This window comes from Ammospiza caudacuta, chromosome 17 (genome assembly GCF_027887145.1).
Source record: "Ammospiza caudacuta isolate bAmmCau1 chromosome 17, bAmmCau1.pri, whole genome shotgun sequence".
NCBI classification, from domain to species: Eukaryota; Metazoa; Chordata; class Aves; order Passeriformes; family Passerellidae; genus Ammospiza; species Ammospiza caudacuta.
In genome coordinates, this window is record NC_080609.1 from 1,488,902 (window position 1) to 1,511,402 (window position 22,501).

General features: G+C 45.7%; 2 protein-coding genes across 2 annotated transcripts in view; one reads left to right on the forward strand and one right to left on the reverse strand.

The window, feature by feature from the left end:
- The window catches only part of IFT140 (intraflagellar transport 140), an 83,091-nt gene extending 80,066 nt beyond the window's left edge, over window positions 1-3,025 (forward strand). The window contains exons 26-30 of the mRNA XM_058816382.1: window positions 132-338; window positions 499-711; window positions 791-957; window positions 1,928-2,069; window positions 2,609-3,025. Coding sequence (XP_058672365.1) covers window positions 132-338; window positions 499-711; window positions 791-957; window positions 1,928-2,069; window positions 2,609-2,809 — 930 coding nt within the window. The 3' untranslated portion in view covers window positions 2,810-3,025. The remainder of the gene's footprint in view (window positions 1-131; window positions 339-498; window positions 712-790; window positions 958-1,927; window positions 2,070-2,608) is intronic.
- Window positions 1,117-22,089, reverse strand: TELO2 (telomere maintenance 2). Its single transcript, XM_058816383.1, has 20 exons — window positions 21,734-22,089; window positions 21,188-21,256; window positions 20,097-20,244; window positions 19,615-19,717; window positions 18,814-18,882; window positions 17,812-17,953; window positions 16,459-16,595; window positions 15,655-15,743; window positions 14,293-14,403; window positions 13,488-13,573; window positions 13,142-13,239; window positions 12,134-12,250; window positions 11,109-11,180; window positions 10,404-10,574; window positions 9,670-9,761; window positions 8,760-8,859; window positions 8,196-8,260; window positions 7,483-7,598; window positions 4,397-4,507; window positions 1,117-2,620 (listed from the first exon to the last, which is right to left on the reverse strand). The coding sequence occupies exons 1-19, from the start codon at window positions 22,068-22,070 to the stop codon at window positions 4,404-4,406; spliced, it is 2,226 nt and encodes a 741-aa protein (XP_058672366.1). The 5' UTR covers window positions 22,071-22,089; the 3' UTR covers window positions 1,117-2,620; window positions 4,397-4,403.
- Window positions 22,090-22,501: the final 412 nt, after the last annotated feature.

Here is a 22,501-nt window from a genome sequence, read left to right on the forward strand (position 1 = left end):
ACAGCCCAGTTCCAGACAGAGCATCCTCAGATACTTGTGTTTCTAGCGGATTTCTGTAGGTTACTCCACAAGCAAATGTGAGGTATCATGGTAGTGTTTACAACATCTCATTATTCTCTTGCTCCCATCAGTACCACGAAGCTCTGCAGCTCTGCCTGGAGCAGAATCTAACCATCACCGAGGAGCTGGCTGAGAAGATGACAGTCTCCAAGGAATCCCAGGATCTCTCTGAGGAGTCCCGGAGAGAGCTGCTGGAGCAAATTGCTGACTGCTGCATGAGACAAGGCAACTACCACATTGCCACCAAGAAATACACACAAGCAGGAAACAAATTAAAGGTCAGCCTGGAGAGCCTCAAAACGAGGGTGTTTTGAAAAGTAAACCTTGAAGCAGACTTCCTACAGTAGCTACCCAGATGAAACTTCTGAGCCATCTTGATGGTGTTTTTGCATTTTGTATTTTCCCTCTCTCCCTCTGTGCCACTCTTTCCCTTGCCAGGCTATGAGGGCATTACTGAAATCTGGAGATACTGAGAAAATTATCTTCTTTGCGGGAGTTTCCAGACAGAGAGAAATTTATATCATGGCAGCCAACTACCTGCAGTCACTGGATTGGTGCAAGGACGCAAAGATTATTGCGAATATCATCAGCTTCTACACCAAAGGAGGGGCCCTTGACCTCCTGGCAGGTTTCTATGATGCATGTGCTCAGGTACTGCCCTTTCTATGGCTGCTGAAGGTGTTTGGTTTATTGGCTCTGGAGCAAGACCATCTGCTCTCTCCTCTTGCAGGTAGAAATCGATGAGTATCAGAACTATGAAAAAGCCCACAGAGCACTGGCAGAAGCATACAAGTGCCTTTCCAAAGCAAAGGTCAGAAGCCCTGTGGAACAAGAAAGCAAACTTGGTCAACTGCAGAGCAGGATGAGTCTGATGAAGCGGTTCATCCATGCTCAGAGGTGAGCTGCAGCATGGATAGTACAGAAACTAAATGACAGAAATATCACACCAGAATAGAAGTTGTAACAGCACCTGAAGTTTAATAAGAAATTTGCAGCTTGCTGCAAAAAAAAAAAAAAAAAGCTGCTGATACATTTTTCTAGGAGGGAAATCAAAATGTGACTTTTAAAAGTGCATTTAAAATGTTGCAATAAAGATGGAAAGGTAACCTGAAAGAGAAGGATATAGACCAAGGGAGGTGTAGCCAGAAAGGTGATTATCATAAAATCACAGAATCACTGACTGGTTTGGGTGGGAAGGGACTTTAAAGACCTTCTTGTTCCAAAAGCCTGCCATAGGCAGGAACACCTTCCACTACCCCATGTTCTTCTAAGCTACATCCAAACTGGCCTTGAAAATTTCCAGGGATGGGGCAGCCACAGCTTCTATGGGCACCCTGTGCCAGGGCCTGCCCACCCTCCCAGGGAACAATTCCTTCCCAATATCCCATCTAACCATGTCCTCTGTGAGTGGGAAGCCATTCCCCCTTGTCCTGTCCCTCAGGGCCCTTGTCCCAAGTCCCTCTCCAGCTATCCTGGAGCCCCCTTTAAGCCCTGGAAGAGGCTCTGAGGTCTCCCTGGAGCCTTCTTTCCAGATCAACACCCCCAGCTCTCCCGGCCTGGCTCCAGAGGGGCTCCAGCCCTTGGAACACCTTCATGGTCTCCTCTGGACTTGCTTCAGCAACTCCATATCCTGCCTGTGCTGGAACCCCAGGGCTGGAGGGAACTCTGCAGGTGGGGGTCTCATCTGAGCAGGGCAGGCATCCCTTGCTGCCCACACTGGCCAATCAGCCCCAGGACAAGGGGCATTTCTGGGTTGTGTTTTGGCTTCTGTCGTGAAAACTTATGCAGTAAAAACTCTTCCCTGTCCTTGTCTGGATAAGCTGAATGCTCTCCTTGGGCTGTGACACTTCCTTTTCCCCTTTCCTAGAGTTTACCCTGAAGACCCTGAAGAAGCAGTCAGGCAGTGTGAGCTGCTCCTGGCTGAACAGGACTTTGACAATGCCGTCCGGCATGGCGACATCCTGGGATTTTTGGTTCAGCATTATGCACAAGTGGAGGAATTCCATACAGTAAGTAAAGTCTTAATTCTTCTAACCTACAGAAGCCATATTGTGCACTGGAACAGCTTGGTGGAGCGTGGCTCTCACACAGGAAGATGTTCCATGGTAGGAGACTAAATATGCAGCAGGGTGAAGCACAGCTCAGGAACTTTACCTCTATTTTTCATTCTATGTGAGAAAAGGAAAGCTCACAGGACACAGAGGGTAAATGGTGGTAGAATCTTAACTATTCCCAGTAATTCAGTGAGAAGAGAGGGCAAGTCTTGGTGCATGCCTCAGCAATGCCACTACACTGTGTTTGCTACCTGGCCAGAGAAAAAAACTGTAAAATGGCAGTTATTTGAGGGAACAGTGAATTGCTCCTTCATGGCAGATGTGCCAGACACCCCCTGAACAGGTCCAGTACTCTGATGAAACATGAGGGTGTCAAGTGCAAGTTCTCCAGGTGTGCTGATGAACTTCACTTTTAATGTGCAAAGTACAAGAAATGGTTTGCTGGGGCCCCTGTAGCAGTGCTCTCTGTGACAGTGATCTCTGCATTCCTTTAGGCTTATCGCTACCTGGAAGAGATGCAGAAAAGAATTCCAGCCTCAAACCTGAGCTACTATGTGTCCCCACAGACCATGGAGGCTGTGCACCGAGGAGCTGGTGTTCCCATGAGCCAAGCCCAGGCCACAGCACACTCTGGCCATGGCAGCATGGACAACAGGGAGGAGGAAGAAGTGGCTGATGAAGTGGAGGACCCCTGACAATGATCATTTACCAAATGCAAAGCTGACTTTATTATCAGCTCATTTATTCCATCCTCATTAGGGGGGGGGCAGATCAATCACATGCCGTTGCCACACAGTTTTTTGGTTATTACCAAGAAATTTCTTTTTCCTGCTTGACTGTATAAGCAACAGTATTAGAGTTAATACATTCTCTCAAGCACAGCATACACCAATTCACATGTACATTCTATTAGAAAGCTGGTTTTAGTATTTTAATAAATTTGAGGCAGAAAAACCCAGTAAGAACTGCATATTATAACTTCACTTTTTCTCAGTAGAGAAGAGCTGAATAACTGAGATGGAAACTGTGAGTTGCCTTTCAAGTACAGCTGTGATCTGCTAAGTTGCAGATCTGTGATTCCTTAGAAGTGAGACCTTCTGAAACAATCCCCATTCCATTTGGGTAGGAGTTTGGTTAAAATCAAACTACCCTCTCCTGCAGGCTGAAGGCAGAGTTTCCCCAACAAAAGCTTCTCTGTTCAAATACATCAAATGGTCATGTGGGCTAGAGCAACTCCTTACAGACATCTGGGGTAAACCTCACAGTCACAGAATGCCTGGCTTGGAAGGGATCTTGGATGCCCCCTAGTCCAATCTCTGCTCAAGCTTTCTTTCTTTCTTGCTTTGAAGCTCCTTCTCTTGCAGTTACATCAAGCCACTCTGTACTAGTCAGATTTTTGGAGGTCAGTTTCTTCCCTGGCACAAGCACCACTGAGAGAAGTGAAGCTCAACGTTAGAACCAAGGTTCTGCTCACCTCTCTGCCTGTCCCCGTGCCCTGCCAAGGAGCAGTTACAGTCACTCACATTTCTTACCAACTAGCCCTTACACTTAGAATGATTTTTCTTTTTCATGTTTTGTGACTTGCTTCAAAACTTGGGGTGAACATGAAGTTTCTAAATTGCTTTCAGGGAAGAAGGTTTGGGGAGATTTTAAAGTCAAAATCTGAACATTATTTATTCTTTAGTAGAAACTTCTGTACTAAGATTATACAAAAAGAATTCCCTGTCTTATTCCTTCCTAGCCACAGTCCAGCTCTAGCTCAGGCTGTTGAAGTCTGGCATACTTTCAGCACTTCAGTGTAGTTATCCAGTGCTTGCATCCCATCAGCAGTGCCATATCTTCCACTCCTTCCAGCAGCAGACCAAGAGCTGGCCCCCCAAACTCCAGCTGCTCAGGGACGTAAGGGGCAGGTCATAGTGGCAAGTGGCCCTCCCCAGCCCTCCCGTGTTTTTGACAAGAAGGCTCTGTGAGATCTTCCCTGTATTTTTAGCTGAGTGCTCAGAGCTGCCAAGGTTATAAATAGCTGGGGCGGGGGCTGGGGGCGCGGGAGGATGGCAGCACTCGCCACCTTCCTGCATCTGTACACGCTGTACCGGATACTCAGAGCTCACTCAATTGGCCTCCACTACAAAGTCCAGATGTCAAGTCAGGCTCGCTGGCTTACAGCTCAGCACCCTTCCCCCTTCTTCCTCTCCTCCAGCCAGGTGACTGCTGAAGAGGCCCCAGCAGTGCCCAAATACATCCAGCTGGCAAGAGCACAAGGAAAAGGTCATTTCTGTTACCCTTCAGCTATGAAGGAACAGCTTCAAGTTTCTTTTTCAGGTTCTCCATTAGCAGCAAGTTTTGCAGGGCCAGCCTTCTGCAGTCCCCATCGGGGTCTTTCTCCATCACATCTGCAAAAGAAGCAGCCACTGTTAATTGGAGAATGGGGAAAAGTGCCCTTAACAGTTCTCACTATTTTACTGACAATCACAGAACTAAACAACAGCATTTGCACCTATGGCTGGGCTTCGACATCGGGACTTGCACGAACTGCATTAGGCCAGAAGGCAGAGATGTACAAACTTGATCATGTAAAGCAGCATGAGTTCAGCCAAGCCCTGACTGCCACATGGGGCAGTGCTCCAGTTTTGAGGGAGAAACAAACACTCGGTCTGAAACATTGCAGAAACTGTCTGACCTTGGATCCCATGGGATAATCTCCATGCCAGAATTTGTACTTGTCACTTTGAGCTATACAAAAGCTTTGTATAGCTGAGCTACAAGTGTGAATGAAGTCTGCAGCTAGAAATCCACTTCTCCAAAGTCTAAAGTCTCCACTCTGCCATTCTTGCAATCTAAAATGGTCAGTGCTCCTTCCTGAATTTGGGGTCAGGATGCCAACAGGGAGAGAAGGCCCCAAGGTTCAGCATATTCTCCACTCTGAAAGACCAATCTTCTGATCAATGGGTTGCACACTTCCCACAGCACATAAGGGCAGCGTGAGGCTGTTCCCAGCAGCTGTTATTCCAGGGGCCCTTCATGGGCCTGCAAAGTAACAACCAGGATGCATGCAGGATGTCTGAGCAGGGGAGCCTGGAAGAGCAGGGAGCCTGTGTGAGGATATCCTGTACGCACGAGCCGTGTGCTGGGAGCCCGGCACTGTCAGCCCAAACACATGACTCATGTCACTGGAGCACAGCTATTTATAACCCAGGGAGAGCTGCACTCTGGTGCTTCCATACTCCCTCTGCAGAAAAGGAAGGTTACAAGGCAGATTGGAACAAGCTCAAAAGCTTAGAGTGCTGTTGGTGCTGTTTCTGTTCCATGAGCATGGACCTGGCACAGCTGGCACTGCATGGGAGGCACAAAGCATCTGAGTGTTCTGTTGGTCCTGACATAAACCTCACTTACCCATGACATAGATACAGAGCACTTGCAAGGGGTGGGGAACTCCCTCAAAGGCAGCTGCTGAGGAATCAAAGGGATCCTCAGGGAATGCCCTTTCCTAGGGCATTTCCTAGAAGCATTTAGGCATTCCCTTCCTCTCCCAGGAAGGATCAGGCTGCTCAACAGCAAGTCCAGCATGGCAGCTAAGGGTAATGATGGACAAGTCCCAAGGGGATTCTAGTCTCTCTCCATAGCTGATATGTCCCAAAGCATCCAGTGCAGACAGTGCCAGAGCTGCAGGCAACAGGCTGAAGGGCCAACAGTTAGCCACAGGACACACCACAGCAGTTTGCAGAGGCCCGGATGTAACAACCAACTGAAAGAAGTCTGTGGATTTCTACTAAGCACTTCATGTGTAACATTTCCTATCTCACTGTTCATCACTGTGCTTTGGCCATGAGAGAAACACATGGGAGAAACAAAGATACTTTAAGCTAAAACCAAGGGGATAAAAGGCATAGCAGCTGAGGTTCCCATGCAGGACACTTGTCATTTCCAGCTACAGCACAGCTAATACACGACTCCTCTTGCAAATCTTGTCTGGAAGAGTCATGAAGCAACAGCCAAGTCCATGAGCTCAGACCTGTGATTCAGTCACAGAAGCAGGTCTCTAGTGCCAGACTTGACCTGTTGGAGCAGCAGGGAGGGCCCAGTATCTCCCTGTGAACTGTTTCCCCAACAGCCTTACAATAAATAGCAAAGGCACAGCCCAAGAAGCTGGTGTGTTTCAGAAAGCAGCTCTAGAAGCCCTTTAAATTGCACCTGACCATATGTGAAGCTGAATTCTTTAAGGCTTCTGAACAACTCCTACAGCAGTTTTCCTTTCTCTGGTATACCCACAACAGTTATCTTACCCTGCTCTCATTCCCACCAGGAATAACCATGCAGCTTTCATGCTAAAGCATTAGATGAAAAGACAGGGCTATTACACTACCCATAAGCATGAGAAGATGCTAATATCTTGGTCATCCTCCTCTCCAAAATAACTCACAGAAAATGGATTATGCAAACCCTCATGCTGGAAATCCATTCCTGAAAGGCTTCACTTGGTAACAGCAGTGTTAAATGCAGAGACAAGCAGATTCCTGAGAGCACACAGTGTCATGGGAAAAGTGAAGTCTCCAGCCCCACATGGCAGCTCTCTTCCGTTCAAAGGGCACAGAGCACCCCAACCTGCCAGGATCAGAGGCCTGCTGGGTCAGTTTGCTTCCTGCTTGCTCCCTCTGGGAAGCGACTCACCGAAAGTGAGAATGGTGAAGGAAACCAGACCAGGGAATAACAAGAATCACCCTCACAACACAGTGAAGGCTTCAACATTAGTTGTTCTTTTCACTCCAGCTCTCTGCAGTACCTAAGCACTGATCTGTGCAGCTCCAGCCTGCCAGAACCCACAGACACAGTCTGTGTTGATGTAAGGTGTGCTGGGTACAGCATTTAAAGTAATTTGCTGTGTTCTGTAGCTTTTTCTTTCCATCAACAATAGGAAACTAGATGCTAGGCCATGCTCCTCTTCCTCCTGTTTTTAGCTCTAACACCCCGTCATGAGCACACGGTGTAAACAGGCTGTAGAAGCTTTGTGTGTTCCTGCTGGCCAAAGTCACTGCCTGGGGGTAACAGGCAACGTGACAACACTTCCTGCAGCTTCATGAGGTGGGTGGTTGTCTGCTCAGATGGAGAAAGGGGGCACAGACTACCTTTGGGGATTTTTCTGGGTGGCCTGTGAAGACAGTCACAGTCTGTAATGCCATACTCAGTTCTTGGCTTATGCCTCAGGTACCCCAGCCCTACATCTCTACAGCACACACGTGCTCTACTTGCTGATCATGCAGATCTCTGATGCACAATGCCAGGACATCGCTGCTGCCATCACAATTAGAGATGCTGCACAAAGACCACGCCACTAACCAGAAAAGCACTGCTGTACCCCACCAGGTCCTACCTCCCAGCCAGGACTGAGTCTCCAACAGCTCTTCTGTCATGTCTGCCAGAATCCGTTCCGTAGGGACACTGAGGAGCAGGGAGGAGATACAGGACAAAAGGCCCTGGCGCACATACCTGTGGACAAGGACTGAACTGGTAATGCAGCTTTATGCTCTGCATTGACTTCCTCCCCTCAGGGGCTCTCCAGTTTCAAATGGCATGGCAACTCTTGCCATATTCCTGCTGCTTAGGGGTGTAATCTTGCAGTGTGTCTCACATACAGAGCCCCTGCTGTGCTGTGCACAGGAGCCTAGCACAATTCAGAGTCCTGGACACACTTGAGAGCAAAACAGATATTGGATGTTTACAGACTTTTGGCTACAGGTCTTAATTCCTCTCCAAGACTGAATGCTGGAATTGAATCTAGAGTTTTCTGAGCTCCCTGAGTAAACACAGATGAAATTATCACATGGACAGGTAGTCAGGAAATTTTTCAACCTTTCTATAGGTAATGGCTGTACTGCCACACCAGAACACACCAGCAAAGTTCATATGTTGGGCTGACATTAAACACAGTCATAAGAACACACAGCTGGAGGAGAGCACAAAGTAAATGCATTAAGTCACTGACACTCAGAGCCAGATGCTCGTCTTGGACAAAGACAAACCATGACTGGAGGCTGGCTCACAGCTGATCTTTAAAAATGAGAGTATACAACTACAGTAACTCACGAGTCCGTGTGGAAACGCAGTGCCCAAACAAATTCCAGCAGAGCCTTTCCCATTGCTGTCACTGCCTGCAAAAGAGGATTGTGACAGCAGCACTGAATATCATCCACATTGCCCTGCAGAACTGGGCCTCAAGACATACTGCTCATGGATCCTGAGCTGGAAGGAACCCACAAGGGTCAGGAATCCAACTCCTGCCCTGCACAGGACACCCCAACAACCCCATCATGAGCTTGGGAGTGTTGTCCAAATGCTTGAACAAAGGTTTTCTTAAGATCAGATACAACTGAATTTATTTTACAGATGTGGAAACTTTGGCAGTAAAGCGAAATAATGTGCCCAATCCCCCCAAGAAGTTGACAAGAAGCATAAGACAGTGCAGGGGTGGCTTGAATCCCATGCCTATTTTCTGACTATTTCTTCCCAGCCCATTTCACAACTTCTCAGCCCACTCAACTCCAACTTGCTGCCAGTCTCAGTGCAGCAGGCCCTGAAGCACATGGCTAATCTGGAAGACACCCCAAGTTCCCAGGCTGGAAGTCACCCCTTCCCTCTGCCTTTCCTTACCATGGTGTTGACAGCCAAGTACATCAAAACTGCTAAAGTGTGAACCAGCCTTCCAAGGACTAAGTGATCTTCTCCCAGGAGATCAAATGTTGTTAAAGGCCTGCAAGTATAAGACACAGAGTTGTGTAGCATTGAGAAGGATGATCAGTGCCTCTTTGGAACAGTCAGGAGGGTTATGAAGGGGGAGTTGTCCCCAAAAGCTTGAATCCCTACAACAACAGCCATTATATAGGCACTACTAGGTTAACAGAGATCAGAGCTGTTTGCTCTCATCTTTCCTCCCTGACCAGTATCTTGCAGAGCAATATCCCCTACTCATACAGCAGGTATCACACATTCTACCAACAGGCTTCACCTGTAAAGACCTATAGGCAAAAGCTGCCCCCACTGCCACACCATTACAACTGGTATTACAATAATCTTGGTTATCATGGAACTGATTACTCTGCCTTCCTTAGGTTCACAAAGACTTAAGGGACTGACAATAAACTGTGTCCTACACTGTGGCCTCAGAGACTAGTGCAGGTTGATAGGCCAAACCAGAGACGGAGCTAATTTGGTTCAAGATTGCAGCCTGAGCTCTGTGGTTTGTGTGAACCAGCACACAGTAGAGGCTCAGATACTGGTGTGGTGCTGCCAGAATTACTTGTCAAGTACCTGCTGATGGATCTTCACTTCTGCAGGGTCCTACATACTCCTGCCCCAAAAGATTTCAAAGGATAAGTCCAAGAGACCACAACCCACTCCTCCCCAAGCTTTGTGAAGGACCCAAGTGTCAGCGTGGTGTCACTGGGCTCCTGCACAGCTCCTGGGCTGTAGCCTGCTGCTTTGAGGCAAGCAGGACAAGCAGAAAGCTTCACTCTGGCCATTGCTATGTCCACATGCCACATCCTAAGGTGTTCACACTCACCTGTCAAAGTGCTGAATCAATGGGAAAAAGAAATATCCAGCAACGGAATTGAACTCGTTTGGGCAGGAAGCCAGTTCCACATGAGACTGACCCTGTCCAAGAGAAAAATGAAGTCTAGGCACAAGATACAGCATCCAGTTCTTCCCCTTCACTGAACACTGTCAAGACTACAGATTCCTTGCAGACAGCCCATCGTCAACTACTGCTTGTACACCTGTGGCTACCAGTTTCCCAACTGGATTGCTCACTTCCCATTTTGGATTTTCTCCACACCTAAACATTTCAATACAATATGCTTCAGTACTGCTCAGTTAGATGTAAGAACATGCAAGGGATAAAGGAGTTTTGGAAGGCAACTCTCCAGGCTGAACCACAGGGGAGTTCTGAAAACTAGGAAACTGGCATCAATTTATCTCCCTGGAAAATAGGAAGGCTGAGACAGTGTAGCCCAGAGGCAGCTAGTCTGATGGAGGCCCTGGGATTGTGCGGTGAAGTCACAGCTCCCTGCAGTGGCCACAAAAGCTCAGAACAAGCACAGAACAACAATTATCTCTCAAAGCCAGGTAAGGAATTTCAGGTTTGTCTTCCTCTCCCTGCTGGAGAGGGGAAATCCAAACTTTCCTTTGGACTGGGTCCACTTTCACAGGTATTTTGCTCTTTCCAGACAGAGCTTGCAGTAACTCCAAGTGTCCCTATTTCTGGTGGATTTTACATTAGTTTGCCTCTGGCCTCACCGTATCAAATCTCCGAGTCTTGCTTTTGATCCTCTCATCAACAATTCTTCTCCAGCCCTTAGAGCTGTCACTTTCTGGAAGGAGCTGGATACAAGGCTTTTGGACACCAGAATGTTTGGTCTTCCCATGGAATTTGGGACAGGACAGTTCCTGAGCTGCCAAAACCAATACCTAAATAAAACAGAGAGAGGTTCTGTTAAAAATGGGTAATTCCTAGGGAACAACAAAAGCATTCCCTGCATCCAAACTGACAGGAGCAACAAGGCAGAAAGGCGCAACAGTTTCAGAGTGAAGAACAGCAGGAAATTGACCTCCAACAGCCACCTGGCTCTGAGGAACTGACCACGCACTTGGTCACTTAGCCCTGAAACAGAGCAGTGGCTCCTCCTTCAGACTCAAGCGTGGAAGGAGTCACAGACAGATCACTGTCCTTCAGAAGGGGAAGATAAAACAGACTGATGATGTAAAAGTAAACAGTGGCTTCTCCCAAGCAAATGCCCAACACATGCTCTGCATTCTGTGGGGAGAGATCCCTGTGTGATGGAGTGTAGCAGGGTTAGGAATGAGAGGGGAATGCCACACACAAATAGTAATGTAAGAGATTCCCATGCCTCTGCCTTCTCCCATGAGGAATAAAAGGTAATCCCAATACACCTCAGCACCAGTGCAACAGACAGAAGGAAAGTGGGAAGTAAGAGCACTCACATCAAGGATGTCCATGCGCTGACGGAGACTGTAGTTCAGAGAGTAGAACTGGGAGGTCAAGTACTTTGCAACCTGTACAGAAAAATCAGGGCACAATGAGCACAGACCCATGCTAGAAAAAGCCTTCCCATTAACTCTAAAAGCATTTAATTTCACAGGTTCTGCTTCCTGTTAGGTAACAGCAAGCCTCCAAGAGATGGGAAGAAACACACAGTGCAAATGGGAAATTCAGACACTTTCACTTCTAGATTCTCCCAAAAAATCTAAATGACAGATGAGACTGCATCACTCTTCTCACCCTCCTATGCAGAGGTACCCAAACAAGCACCACAGCAGCTAGTAGACATCACTGTGGCCTTTCAGTACTTAAAGAACATTACAGGAAAGATGGACAGAGGCTTTTTACTGGGGCCTGGCTAGCATAAAAGATAAAGATGTTAAACTGGCAGAGAATAGATCTAGATTGGATATTAGGAAGGAATTCTTCCCTGTGAAGGTGCTGAGGCCCTGGCACAGGCTGCCCAGAGAAGCTGTGGCTGCCTCTGCATCCCTGAAGTGTCCAAGGCCAGGCTGGACAGAGCTTGGAGCTACCTGGGGTAAAGGAAGGTGTCCCTGCCATGGCAGGGGGTTGGAATGAGATGGACTTTAAAGATCCTTTCCCATCTAAACCAGTCTGTGATTCCCTGATTACAGTCACCAGTCACGTGTTTCTCTGTAGAAGCCCTCTGTGCCCCAGCTTCCCTTTATGTGAAACCCTTCAGTACAACAAGTTCTTATCTGATCTGCCTTTTCAGGTACAATCAAACCAAAGGCCTTCACATAGTTCCTCTGTTTGACAGGGTGTTCTTTTTCCCACTGGTTCAGACATTCCTTGCAGATTCTTCAGGAGCATAAATGTTGTTAGACCTGAACTACCCATTCAACCACCCGGACAGCTCCCTCTATCAAATGAGAAAGAGACTTCAGCTGCTTCAATTTTTGCCTGTGCTTCAACTGGAAAAAGGAAAATAGTAGGAGGAACTCACAGGTATTGGGTCTGTGGTTAAAACAGCTACTTGAGCTCTCTGGCGGAGCTCCACAAAGCCTTCAATGCAGGTCTTCTCCTCCAGATGCAGTAATATTTTTGCCAGCTCCACGCTAACCTGCTCCAAGTATGAAAAAAAGAATCAAAAGCCTGATGGTGTTTGGGCTTTTTCCTCATAGAAATTATGGACCACTTCTAATGGTCAAACAAAGACAAGGAGGTATTTTGTTTAGGCAACATGTCCATTCCTTAAGAGGGAGAGAAAACACATTAAGCCAAATGCCATCAGACTTATTTCCCAAAACCCTGAACAGATTCTCCACCTGCCAATTCTCTGTTCACATTTCACTGGGACTGTTTTGGAGAAGTAACAGCATCATGACATTGAATGAAGTCACTGTAACAGATGGGTTAAAGGGTAGAGCAGCACAGCCCTTCTCTTTCTCAGCTGGTGTCTCTGACACTTGCAAGTGCTCACCAGCAGCTAGTGACAAGCACTCTTCACACACTGACCTTGTCCCACATTCCTCTCCCCTGAGCTTTTTATCTTGACCAGTACAACCCAATTACTCCCTCCACAGGACATTATGCTTGTACAAGTAAATAGGGAAAGTGCATTTGATTTTGCCTCCGTTTTCACTGGGGAATGACAAACTGAATTTCAATTCAAAATACAAAATGGCTGCTCTGTAATCTCATTTTTTAGTGTTTTTCCTGCCCAGCATAAAGCATGAAGCTTCCTCACACTAGCAAACACTACTGGTATTATGTTTCATTTTGAGCACTGGAGACAGCAGGGTGCTGCCAGCACTTTTGCTGCTTCTCTGTTCCCCTGTGCCTCACCTTCAAGGCAACTATTTCCTTCTACTTCCAAGCTGAAAGCTTGTGAATGTGTGCCTTTAACCCAGTTACACATTAGCCAGGCCTTCTGCTCCACTGGCATGTTTAGTCTCCTCATGACAGCAAAGGGCAATACAGCCCTCTTGTAACCTAGTTCATATTACTTCACCTCTCTTGTTGCTGCTGGATTCCTCCGAACCAAGCTCTCAAGTGCCTTGACTGTAGCTTCCCATTTGTCCACATCTTCAGATCTTGATCCAGTCAGAACTGAAATCAAAGGACAAACAGAAGTTATTAACAGAATGGCTGTGTTTGGGTACATACTCAAACTTCCTTCTGCCAATCATTTGTCTTGGTACAGACACTCAGCATGAGAAGCACTAGGAACTAAACTGAAATTACTCAAAAAATTCTATAGCTTCTTCAAATTAGATCAGAAAAAATAAACCCATGCAAGAGTTCACTGTCCCAAGTTCAGTAAGAAACAGATAAAGACTCAGCCCAAAATCTCCTACCTTCAATACAGTCTCGGATATACATAGGAGCCTTAAGTTTTAGCTCTTTATCCTCAGACATATCATAAGGGATGAGGTCATCATCACTGTAAAAGAATTAAAGGTAGGGGTTAGTTTATGGGTACAGATGTTCTTGCTTTACCCAGATAGCCAAACAAAGAGAAAGAACCAGTGGATACACTGTGGTAACCACATCACTCCTGTATCACTCAGCAGCACTGCTGAAGCCTGGCCTGAGGGAGATCCTTGGGAGTTCTAGGGCAAGAGTTCTGTGATCAGATCTGGAACTGGATATCCTGGTTAAGGACAGGATACAGATGACCAAGAGACTAAAACTGACTCTTGAGATTTCATTATAGATTTATATATATATATATATACATACATACATACATATATACACACACACACACACACATATATATATATACATATATATATATATAAAACACACACATACATATTAACATATATATACAAATATCTATATACATATATAGATATATTTCTTCATATAGTGACAGAATAAAGCAGGCCCACCATTAAAATGGGTAAATCCATCCAAAATTTCCAAGAAATATATATTTAAGTCAAATGGAACAAATACAGCAGTTGCACACAACACAGGCCTTGCCTAATTTATTGACTATGCAATTTTCTACGCAAAGACCTGCTCTGCTGCAAACCACTCAGCTGAACAAGGTCAGAAATCACAACAATTGCTAAGAAATGCAGGTACTGACAGATCCTTTTTCCCCACATCTGCCATTTATTTCCCATTTCCTCCCTGTTTCTTGCCCCATACCTGTCAAGTTCAGCATCCGACTCCTCATCTGCCTTAACTGGGGCTGCTGTGTAGGAGTTCTCATTCCTCTCTGGCACCAAGGGCAGTGCAGCGCCTGCTTTCTCACTCCTGCTGTGAGGAACAAGAAATTTTAAAATGGATACAGTAATAGTTCTTACGAGGAAGAAACTACTCACCCTACCAACCCTTGCTGCCTAAATAGAACAGCAGATAATTATCCCTGCTGCAGTTTCACACCCAGCTTGGCTGACACAAAGTATGGGAAGGAGAATGGAGTAAGGGGAGAAAATAAGCAGAATCTTCTAACAGAAGAGCAATGGATTAAAAAAAACTTAACTGGCTAGTTTGCTGTGTACCCCTGCACAATACCTGGGACTGCTAAGGAAAGACTCCAAAAACCAGATCACATTGACTTGCACCAGATTTGAAACTGTGAATGAAACTGAACTGAGAGTAGGTTTAGATTGGATAATTGGAAGAAATTCTTCCTTATGATGGTGGGCAGGCCCTGGCACAAGCTGCCTAGAGAAGCTGTGGCTGCTCCTGGATCCCTGGAAGTATTCAAGGCCAGGTTGGACAGGGCTGGGAGCAACCTGCTCTTAACAGAAGGTGTGTGTCCCTGCCCACAGAAGGGTGTGAAATGGAAAGGACTTTAAGGTCTCTTCCAATCCAAACCATTCCATGACTTTTCAAAATTGGAAGAAAACATTTTTAACAATTTCTAGATCTTGCATAGGATGAATACACTAATTGAGAATATTTTTTCTGTCTCAATCTATTTCTGTGGACTTTGGCATTGTCCTTTCATCTCTCTAATTCTCAAAACCAGTCTCTAACAGCTGACTATGCTGATCATGCCCCTAAAATGGGAGCAATAAATCTTTTGTACTTCCCTGGAGGGCTGGACAGCTTCATCTGCTAATAACATAAAGTGCTTCACTCCAAAGCTGATCAAAAAGAGCTCCAAAGAGCCTCAGCAGATGCTCTAGGAGTTAAGAGCAGTCTTTAGCATGACAGACGCAGCAGATTTTAGCCATGGGTGAATGGGCTGGGGGCATACAACACAAACACCAGCTTTCCAAGAAGCAAACAGAAATGTCCATTTGATTGTACCAAAGGGCACACAAGACCCCTACACCCCAGTTTCACCACATGCAGCTATCAACAGGCAATTTCAATACACACTACCAATTGAATTATGAATGTAACTAAATCACATTGTAAGAAGGTGGTGCATTATGATGTTTAAGAATACATAAAACATCTTGAATACTGTACATGGTTCTTGTGTGTAATGGGAAAAAGGCATGGAGAAGGGCAAAAAGACAGCGTGAATAGTAGCAACAAGTAGCAACAACTTACTCATTATCTGGAAGGCTGGGGACAACACAGAATGATGGAGTCTGCACCAGAAGGGACTTCAATTCTCTTGTTTCATCGTCCTCTTCATACTAGACATTCAAAATAACTGTTGCTGCATTCTATTACTTACTGCAAATATGCCCAGCATTCAACATTTCACCCATGTAATACACATGGACTAAATCATGAGCAGATGAACCCTCACCAATCCTGTTTCAATCCCTGTGCTGACAGCAGCAGGCAGCTGTAATCTTTGTCCTTATATTTAAGGTACCTGATGCCACCTTGTCTGAATGTTATTTCCATATTTCAAACATTTAATAAATGGCAATGTGACAGGAGGAATGTGGCAGGCTTTTAAAGAATTAATGTGATTTATTCAGATAAGTCACATAATTTCTACTGGAAAGAGCAGAGCAAATATCTCCATGTCAGACTTGAAAATCCCAGCTCAGAATGGATATTTCCACCATGTCAGGGACTGAATGCTCACCACTGCTTTAGGTTTGAAGCTCCCCTCAACTCCCACAAATCAGATTCTGATTCCCTCATGCAATAAGATAAACTTTAATTACCAAGTTTATCCTAACCTCTGCCAGTAGATTGCACTCCTGAGGTAACTCTCAGCCATCTGATCATTACATACAATTGGTTTTTGCAAACAGACTCTCTCTTTTGGAAGGTGTGACTGCCTCTCCTTATTTCCAGATAAAAAAGTGCTCTAATGCCCTGAATCATCAGGGTTAAAGCTTTTACTTCCTCTAAGCTTAGCACAGCAGCCATAAGTTTCAGTAAAACCTTCACCTCAAACTTCAGGACAGGCCCCTCGGTGTTTATGCTCAAGCTGATGCTCTCTGCCACCACCATGCCCAGACGCCGCAGCTGGGGCAGACTGCTCTCCAAGTGGCATTTCACACCCTCCATCATGCTTGTCAGAAGCTCTGAAACAAACAACCAGCAAACAGTTGCATGTTTGAAATTCTGAAACAGAGACAGACACAGCCATCTTTAGTACTTCCCCAAGGGAAGCTTTACCCACTCACCACACAATAATGGACAGAAAGGGTCCCTGAACTGTGGCTTCCTTCTCTGCAGTGTCAGTGGTGCCCTTCAGCACCAGCACAAAGTCAACAAAACATCACAATATATTCTAAATTTGCAATATTTTGGTTTTCACTGAAACAGAAAAGGATGGTAAGTCAAGCCAATCTCTAGTTTGGCTTTAGAGCGTTTCAGAGTCACTTAAATAAATGTGATGTTTTGAGGACATTACAAGTTCTGACCACTACAAGAATCACATAGAGACAGATATTTGCCTAACTTTGGCTAAGCTCAACCAGGCAGGTAACACAAGTATTTCTCAGCCTTCAGGGAACACTGGTTGCCAGCTTCACCAGGCAGGCTTACTGCTGTTTGACTGATCTCCTTCATCTCAGACAGCTTCTATTTCCAACAGCTGTCAGACAAAAAACTGACTATAAAACTACAGAACTGGTAATACATATCAAGTCGCTTATTCACTTAAACAATTAATTCTAGAATAAAACAGATGAGCAAGTCTTGAAGTGAATCTTCACATCCCCCATAAGTCACACACACATATAAGCAATTCTAGACATTTTACAGCTTTTTTTTTTTAAATTTCAACAGAAACAGATAAGTTAGGCCAAGACCTCAGTGTGCTAGGCACTGTGTGAGCACATAACCAGGTCCATGCCAGTGACCAACCTGCTCACTTCACACTGAGGAATGCCCATGGACTGTCAGACACCAAGCTAACAGATTTTTACCCTCAGTTACTTTCCCTGCCTGTCTGGAGCTGCACCCGTGCTCTAAGGTTAAGCCTGTAAGTTACAAATCACACCATTCCTCTCACTAGTCCCAGAGTCAGTCCTTGTTTTCCTGCGACAAAAATTCTGAGTTTTTAAATCACAACTCAGCTAAGAACCATAAGGCAAAGATAGACCTTCTTCAATTCCATAACCTAAAGTTATGCACTTGGAATTCTCTCATATCAATGCTAAAGAGGACTCCGGCAGGTTACCCCATTTGCCAAGGTAAATATGGGACAATTCTGCTTATCCACAGATCAAAACAAGATATTTTTCTACACACTCTGCTAAAAAAATCTAAGCCCCACTTCTCATATAGCCCCACCTTGTCTGCAGCTTGCAATTTCAGGCTCCTTCAGGTGGGAGAGGCAGATGAGGATGGCCTTGCTAATGTACAGCTGCTGCTCAGCTGGCGAGTGTTTCACAGCACTGCTGCTGCTCCAGGTCTCCAACAGGTCCTGCAGCACCTACACCAGAGAAATCAGGTTGGCCTGAAATGGATCTTTTCCTTCACAGAAGTAATTTTTGAAGCACATTTTTACTCTCCCTACAAAGAGGGGAAAAGATACAAATTTTGTATTTCAGAGCCCAAAACGTACTGTGTTTGACCACCCAAGAACTGCACTTTCAATTAAAATATGGTTAAATATAATGGGTTTTTTAATTTAAAAGCGATGTTTATTTCTCCTTAATAAATATTATATGCAAAGCATATAATGCAAAGTATTATTATCAAAACCCAGTATGATATTATAAGGTTTTATCTGAGTTTAGTCCAATTTTAGATAACTGTCAGTCCTTCCATATCATCTTAGAACATGTAAACAGTGAAAAAAAATTTTGATAAAATGGTAGGGATTTCCAGATATTCAGATTTCATAAAATTTTCATCACACTGTTGACTTGAAGAGGCAGAATATCTGCCATTCCCACCGAGGAAAATATGTGTGAGAGAGAGTCTGAAACATCAACCATTTGGTAAACAGACAACTGTCACCAATTTGATCCCTTATTGCCATGTGCCCAGCCACATAAACAGGGCTACTGAGGAAGCTGAGAAGGACAGAGGACATGGGACATCTGTCAGAACCCAACCCTCACTAGTTTTGCTACATGGAAGACGACTGACCAATTAAATACGAAAAATTAATGCCAGCAGTGCAGAAAGCTTTGATTCATTTATCACAGCTCACTTGTGATATAGCTGGGCTTCCCTCACTCTCATGAACAGCAACCAGAAACCAGAACCCAAACTGTGCACCCCCAGACACACAGAGAGCACAATGTTCCCCATCAGACACCTCAGCAGCCACTCAGGGAACCTTACCCTGAGCAGCAAGGGGCGCCGGCCGCTGTCCAGGGCCAGGTAGCCAAGGAGGTTCTGCAGCACTGCTGTCTGCAAGGAAACCACAACTCCTGCTTCAACTGGTTATAAAGCTGTCATCCAGCAATGACAAGGGTCTGGTTTTATTTACTACATTAAACTTCATTCTAAGGCACTGGTTGACAACATTCAGAGATGGAAAAGTAAACAAATTTTACAAAACAAGCAAGCACACATATGCAGTTGCTGATGAAATACATGGAAAATCGTAACAGAAATACAGTACAGCTTTTTACCAACAAAACCAGCACAGTCCCAAGGCAAACACGGAACTCGTGAAGTCTAAAGAACAACTCTCACAACAGCATCACAAGCCACAGTATAGTTCCTAATATCCCATGACAAACTTAGGTGCACAGGAGAAAACCCAATGGTCCTTATCTCATGTCTTTAATATAATTCTTATTCCCAAGGATTGACCCTGGCTGTTTCAATCTCCTCTTTCAGACTCTAGAATAATTTAATGCCTTCAGCTCCCCAAAATTCTGAAACTTTGTGCAAATAATCACTTGGTTCCAGAGGAGTACAGCCATTCTCACCATTAACCTTGAGAGAGCACATGAACCCCATGATTTAAAAGCCACTCTTCACCACTCCCACTCTGTTACAGCTGCACAAATGTGGGGAGACTGAGGACACATTTTGGAATGCAGAGTTAAACCTTCCTCAGGCTCAGCTAAGAACTACATTGGTACCAGGGAAAACCTGGCACTACTACACTGCTGTTCCCCACAGAGTCCTCACCGTGTGGCCATATTGCAAGAGCAGCATCTTCTGCGCCACCACAAACTCAGCCTTCTTGTTCTTCACAACCAGGTTACCCAGCAATCTGGACAAGACATCTGCCCTAACAAGACAAAAATAAAACATCAGGAATCCATGTTATTGCTGTCATGCTGCTCCTAATCACAGGAAAATCTGAGAGCAGCTATTTGCAACTAAGTCTCTAGAATACTTCTAAACTCAGACAGTGATCCAGTCATGGCAAAGAATGCTTTCACTTGTTTTTCTTGTTTTTCCACTGCATGTCAAGATGAACATACTCAAGAAATGGTGTAGGTCCTCCCTAAGAGGCAACAATCAACTACTTTATCCCTTGAGTCTTTTAGGAAATGGCAGTGTAAAAACCACCTACACAAACAGAGCACCCATCAGACACCAATTCTGCAAGTATTTGTGACAATTCCAGCCTTTGCTGTGGATCAGGGAGAAAGCAGAGTTCTTACCCAGGTGCTCTCTGCACAAAACCAAGGACCACTGCTTCCATCCAGCGGTCTGGCACACATTCCACCAACTGCCAGCATATCCTCTGCCAGATGCAGTCTGACTTGGTGAGGTCTGTCAGGCGGGGCACCAAAACTCCCAGAATTTCCTCTGAAGCACAAGAGAAAACAGCAAAAACCCAGATGAGTAGGCTGGTAGAATGGCATTTGAGACTAACCTGAGAATTTCAAGATCTTCACAACATGAAAAAAATACCATGTACAGTTTGAAGTTCTAAATTTTTCCTGCAGTACAAATACAACTAGAATAATGGAATCATTTAGGTTGGAAAATCTCTCTAAGACCATTGAGTCCAACTATAACCCAGCACTGCCAAGGCCAACACTAAACCATGTCCCCAAATGCCAGATCCACATGCCTTTTAACTCCCTCTATGGATTTAGTGACTCCACCACTACACTGGGCAGTCTGTTCCATGCCTGACCACGCTTTCTGCAAGGAAGTTTTCCTTAATATCTGATCTAAATATCCCTGGCACAGTCTGAGGCCATCTCTTCTCGTCCTGTCCCTTGTTCCCATGGAGCAGAGCCTGACCCCCACCTGCAGCACCCTCCTGTCAGGGAGCTGTGGAGTGAGAAGGTCCCCCCTAAGACTTCCTTCCTCCACCCTGAGCCCCCCCAGCTGCTTCTCCTCTGACTGTGCTTCAGATCCTTCCCCAGCTCTGCTGCTCCTCTTTGTTCATGCTCAAAACAGAAATGGAGAACTGACTGGTAAGAACCACCCTAAGCAGCCTAAGGAACTGGCCAGAATTCCTCATCACAGTAAAGAGCCAGAAAATCTTCCTTCTTCTTCTTCCCCAGCCCTGTTAACTACTGCATTCAGTAGCTTTGAAGTTCTAAGCTCCCACAAGACATATCTACCAGACAAGCTGAGCAGCCTCAGAGAGCAGTCTGTGCAGCTCAGCTCAGAACAGAACAGCTCCAAATCAAATTGTTGGTCTCCCATTCCTTCCACTGATCATAACAGTCATCCTCCCATGCTAATACACTAAAACACTTTCCCCCTCTCCAAAAGAGCACAGTAAAACACTCACTTTGCCATCCATGAACACACACCTTCCCCAAGACATGAGAAACAAAAGAGATGGAGCAGTCCAAGCCACCTGGGATAAAACATACATAAGCTTAAGTAAGCATGCCACTAGCATCCTCCAACCAACCTTCAGCAGGAGGTGCAGAGACTTCCAAAGGTGCTGCATTATGAAAACACACTGACATTTTCTCTTCAAGCATCATCTCTTCCTCCCTCTGCTACCTGCCTTCAGGCATAAACCAGCATTCAGTATTAAGTTACAGTGACAGGCAGAAGGCTAAAGCAACTCAGCTCCACATTAATGTGATGGCATGGGTGGCAATGCCACTGGCTGATTCAGTATCACTCACATCTCCCAAACAATTCCTTTAGAACACACAAAGTGACCACAACAAAGTTTAGCAACAGAATATGCTGTTTAAATGCTTGGAATATTACAGCATTTGGTGGATTCCAAAAGGCCTCAGTTAGCATCTGTATTTCAAGCAGCAGACATGAGGTCCATGCCCAAAACGACCTTACAGTACAGTCAACCTTGCAGCCTTACCCCGCAGAGAGTCAGAGATCTTCTCCAGCACCTGGAGAACTGCATCACCCAGGAGAGGGAAGTAGTTCTGTGGGAAGAACACTGGTGGGTTTTTCCCCAGGAGTTTATTGCTCACATGCTCGGGCAAACAGACGATCTTGTTGAGCAGGGTGCCCTGCAGTTCCAGGCAGCCTGCCTGTACCTGCGGCTGACAGACCTCCCACAGCAATGCTGACAGCCGGCCCTGCTGCAGGAACTGCTCCAGGACCACAACTACCTCCCTCGGGTCGAGGCCAGAGCTGGAAGAAAATAACTGTAAGCTCCTGCCTCTTTTAAATGGTAAAAATAAGATTTGCATGCTAATGCTCTTCTATTGTGGTATCACTACTGAAATGCCTCTGTTTTGCTACACTGGATTAAAAAAAAAAAAAAAAGAAAAAAGAAAAAAAAGCGATTTTAATATCTTTTTATCTGCAGCTTCCTCGACTCCAAACATTCAGGACCTTCAACAAACACGACTGACAAAACTCTGTGTCGTGTCTGAAGGCACTCAGGGCGGGGTAAGGGCTGTCCGCACTCACACACATCCCCGTCCCCCTGCGCACCCGAGCCCAGCTGAAAGGCACCCCCAGACATCCCCGCCCGCCTGCCCCGGAGAGCGGACTGACCCCGCAGAGCCAAGCGCCTCCAGCAACACGCAGAGGACAAGGCTGGGCGGGCCCTCCAGGAAACAGCACTGCCACAGGCCCTGGGGCCGCGCCGCGCCAGGCGCCCGGGCCAGCCTGCGCA

Excerpts from the sequence above, each read along its gene's own strand:
- TELO2 (XM_058816383.1), bottom strand. The coding sequence starts at position 22,070 with ATGCAAATCTTATTTTTACCATTTAAAAGAGGCAGGAGCTTACAGTTA. Across the intron at positions 20,245-21,187 it reads GTGTGTTCATGGATGGCAAA|AGGAAATTCTGGGAGTTTTG; the intron begins GTGAGTGTTTTA and ends CTTGTGCTTCAG. Across the intron at positions 8,261-8,759 it reads ACTTGGCTGTCAACACCATG|GCAGTGACAGCAATGGGAAA; the intron begins GTAAGGAAAGGC and ends CCTCTTTTGCAG.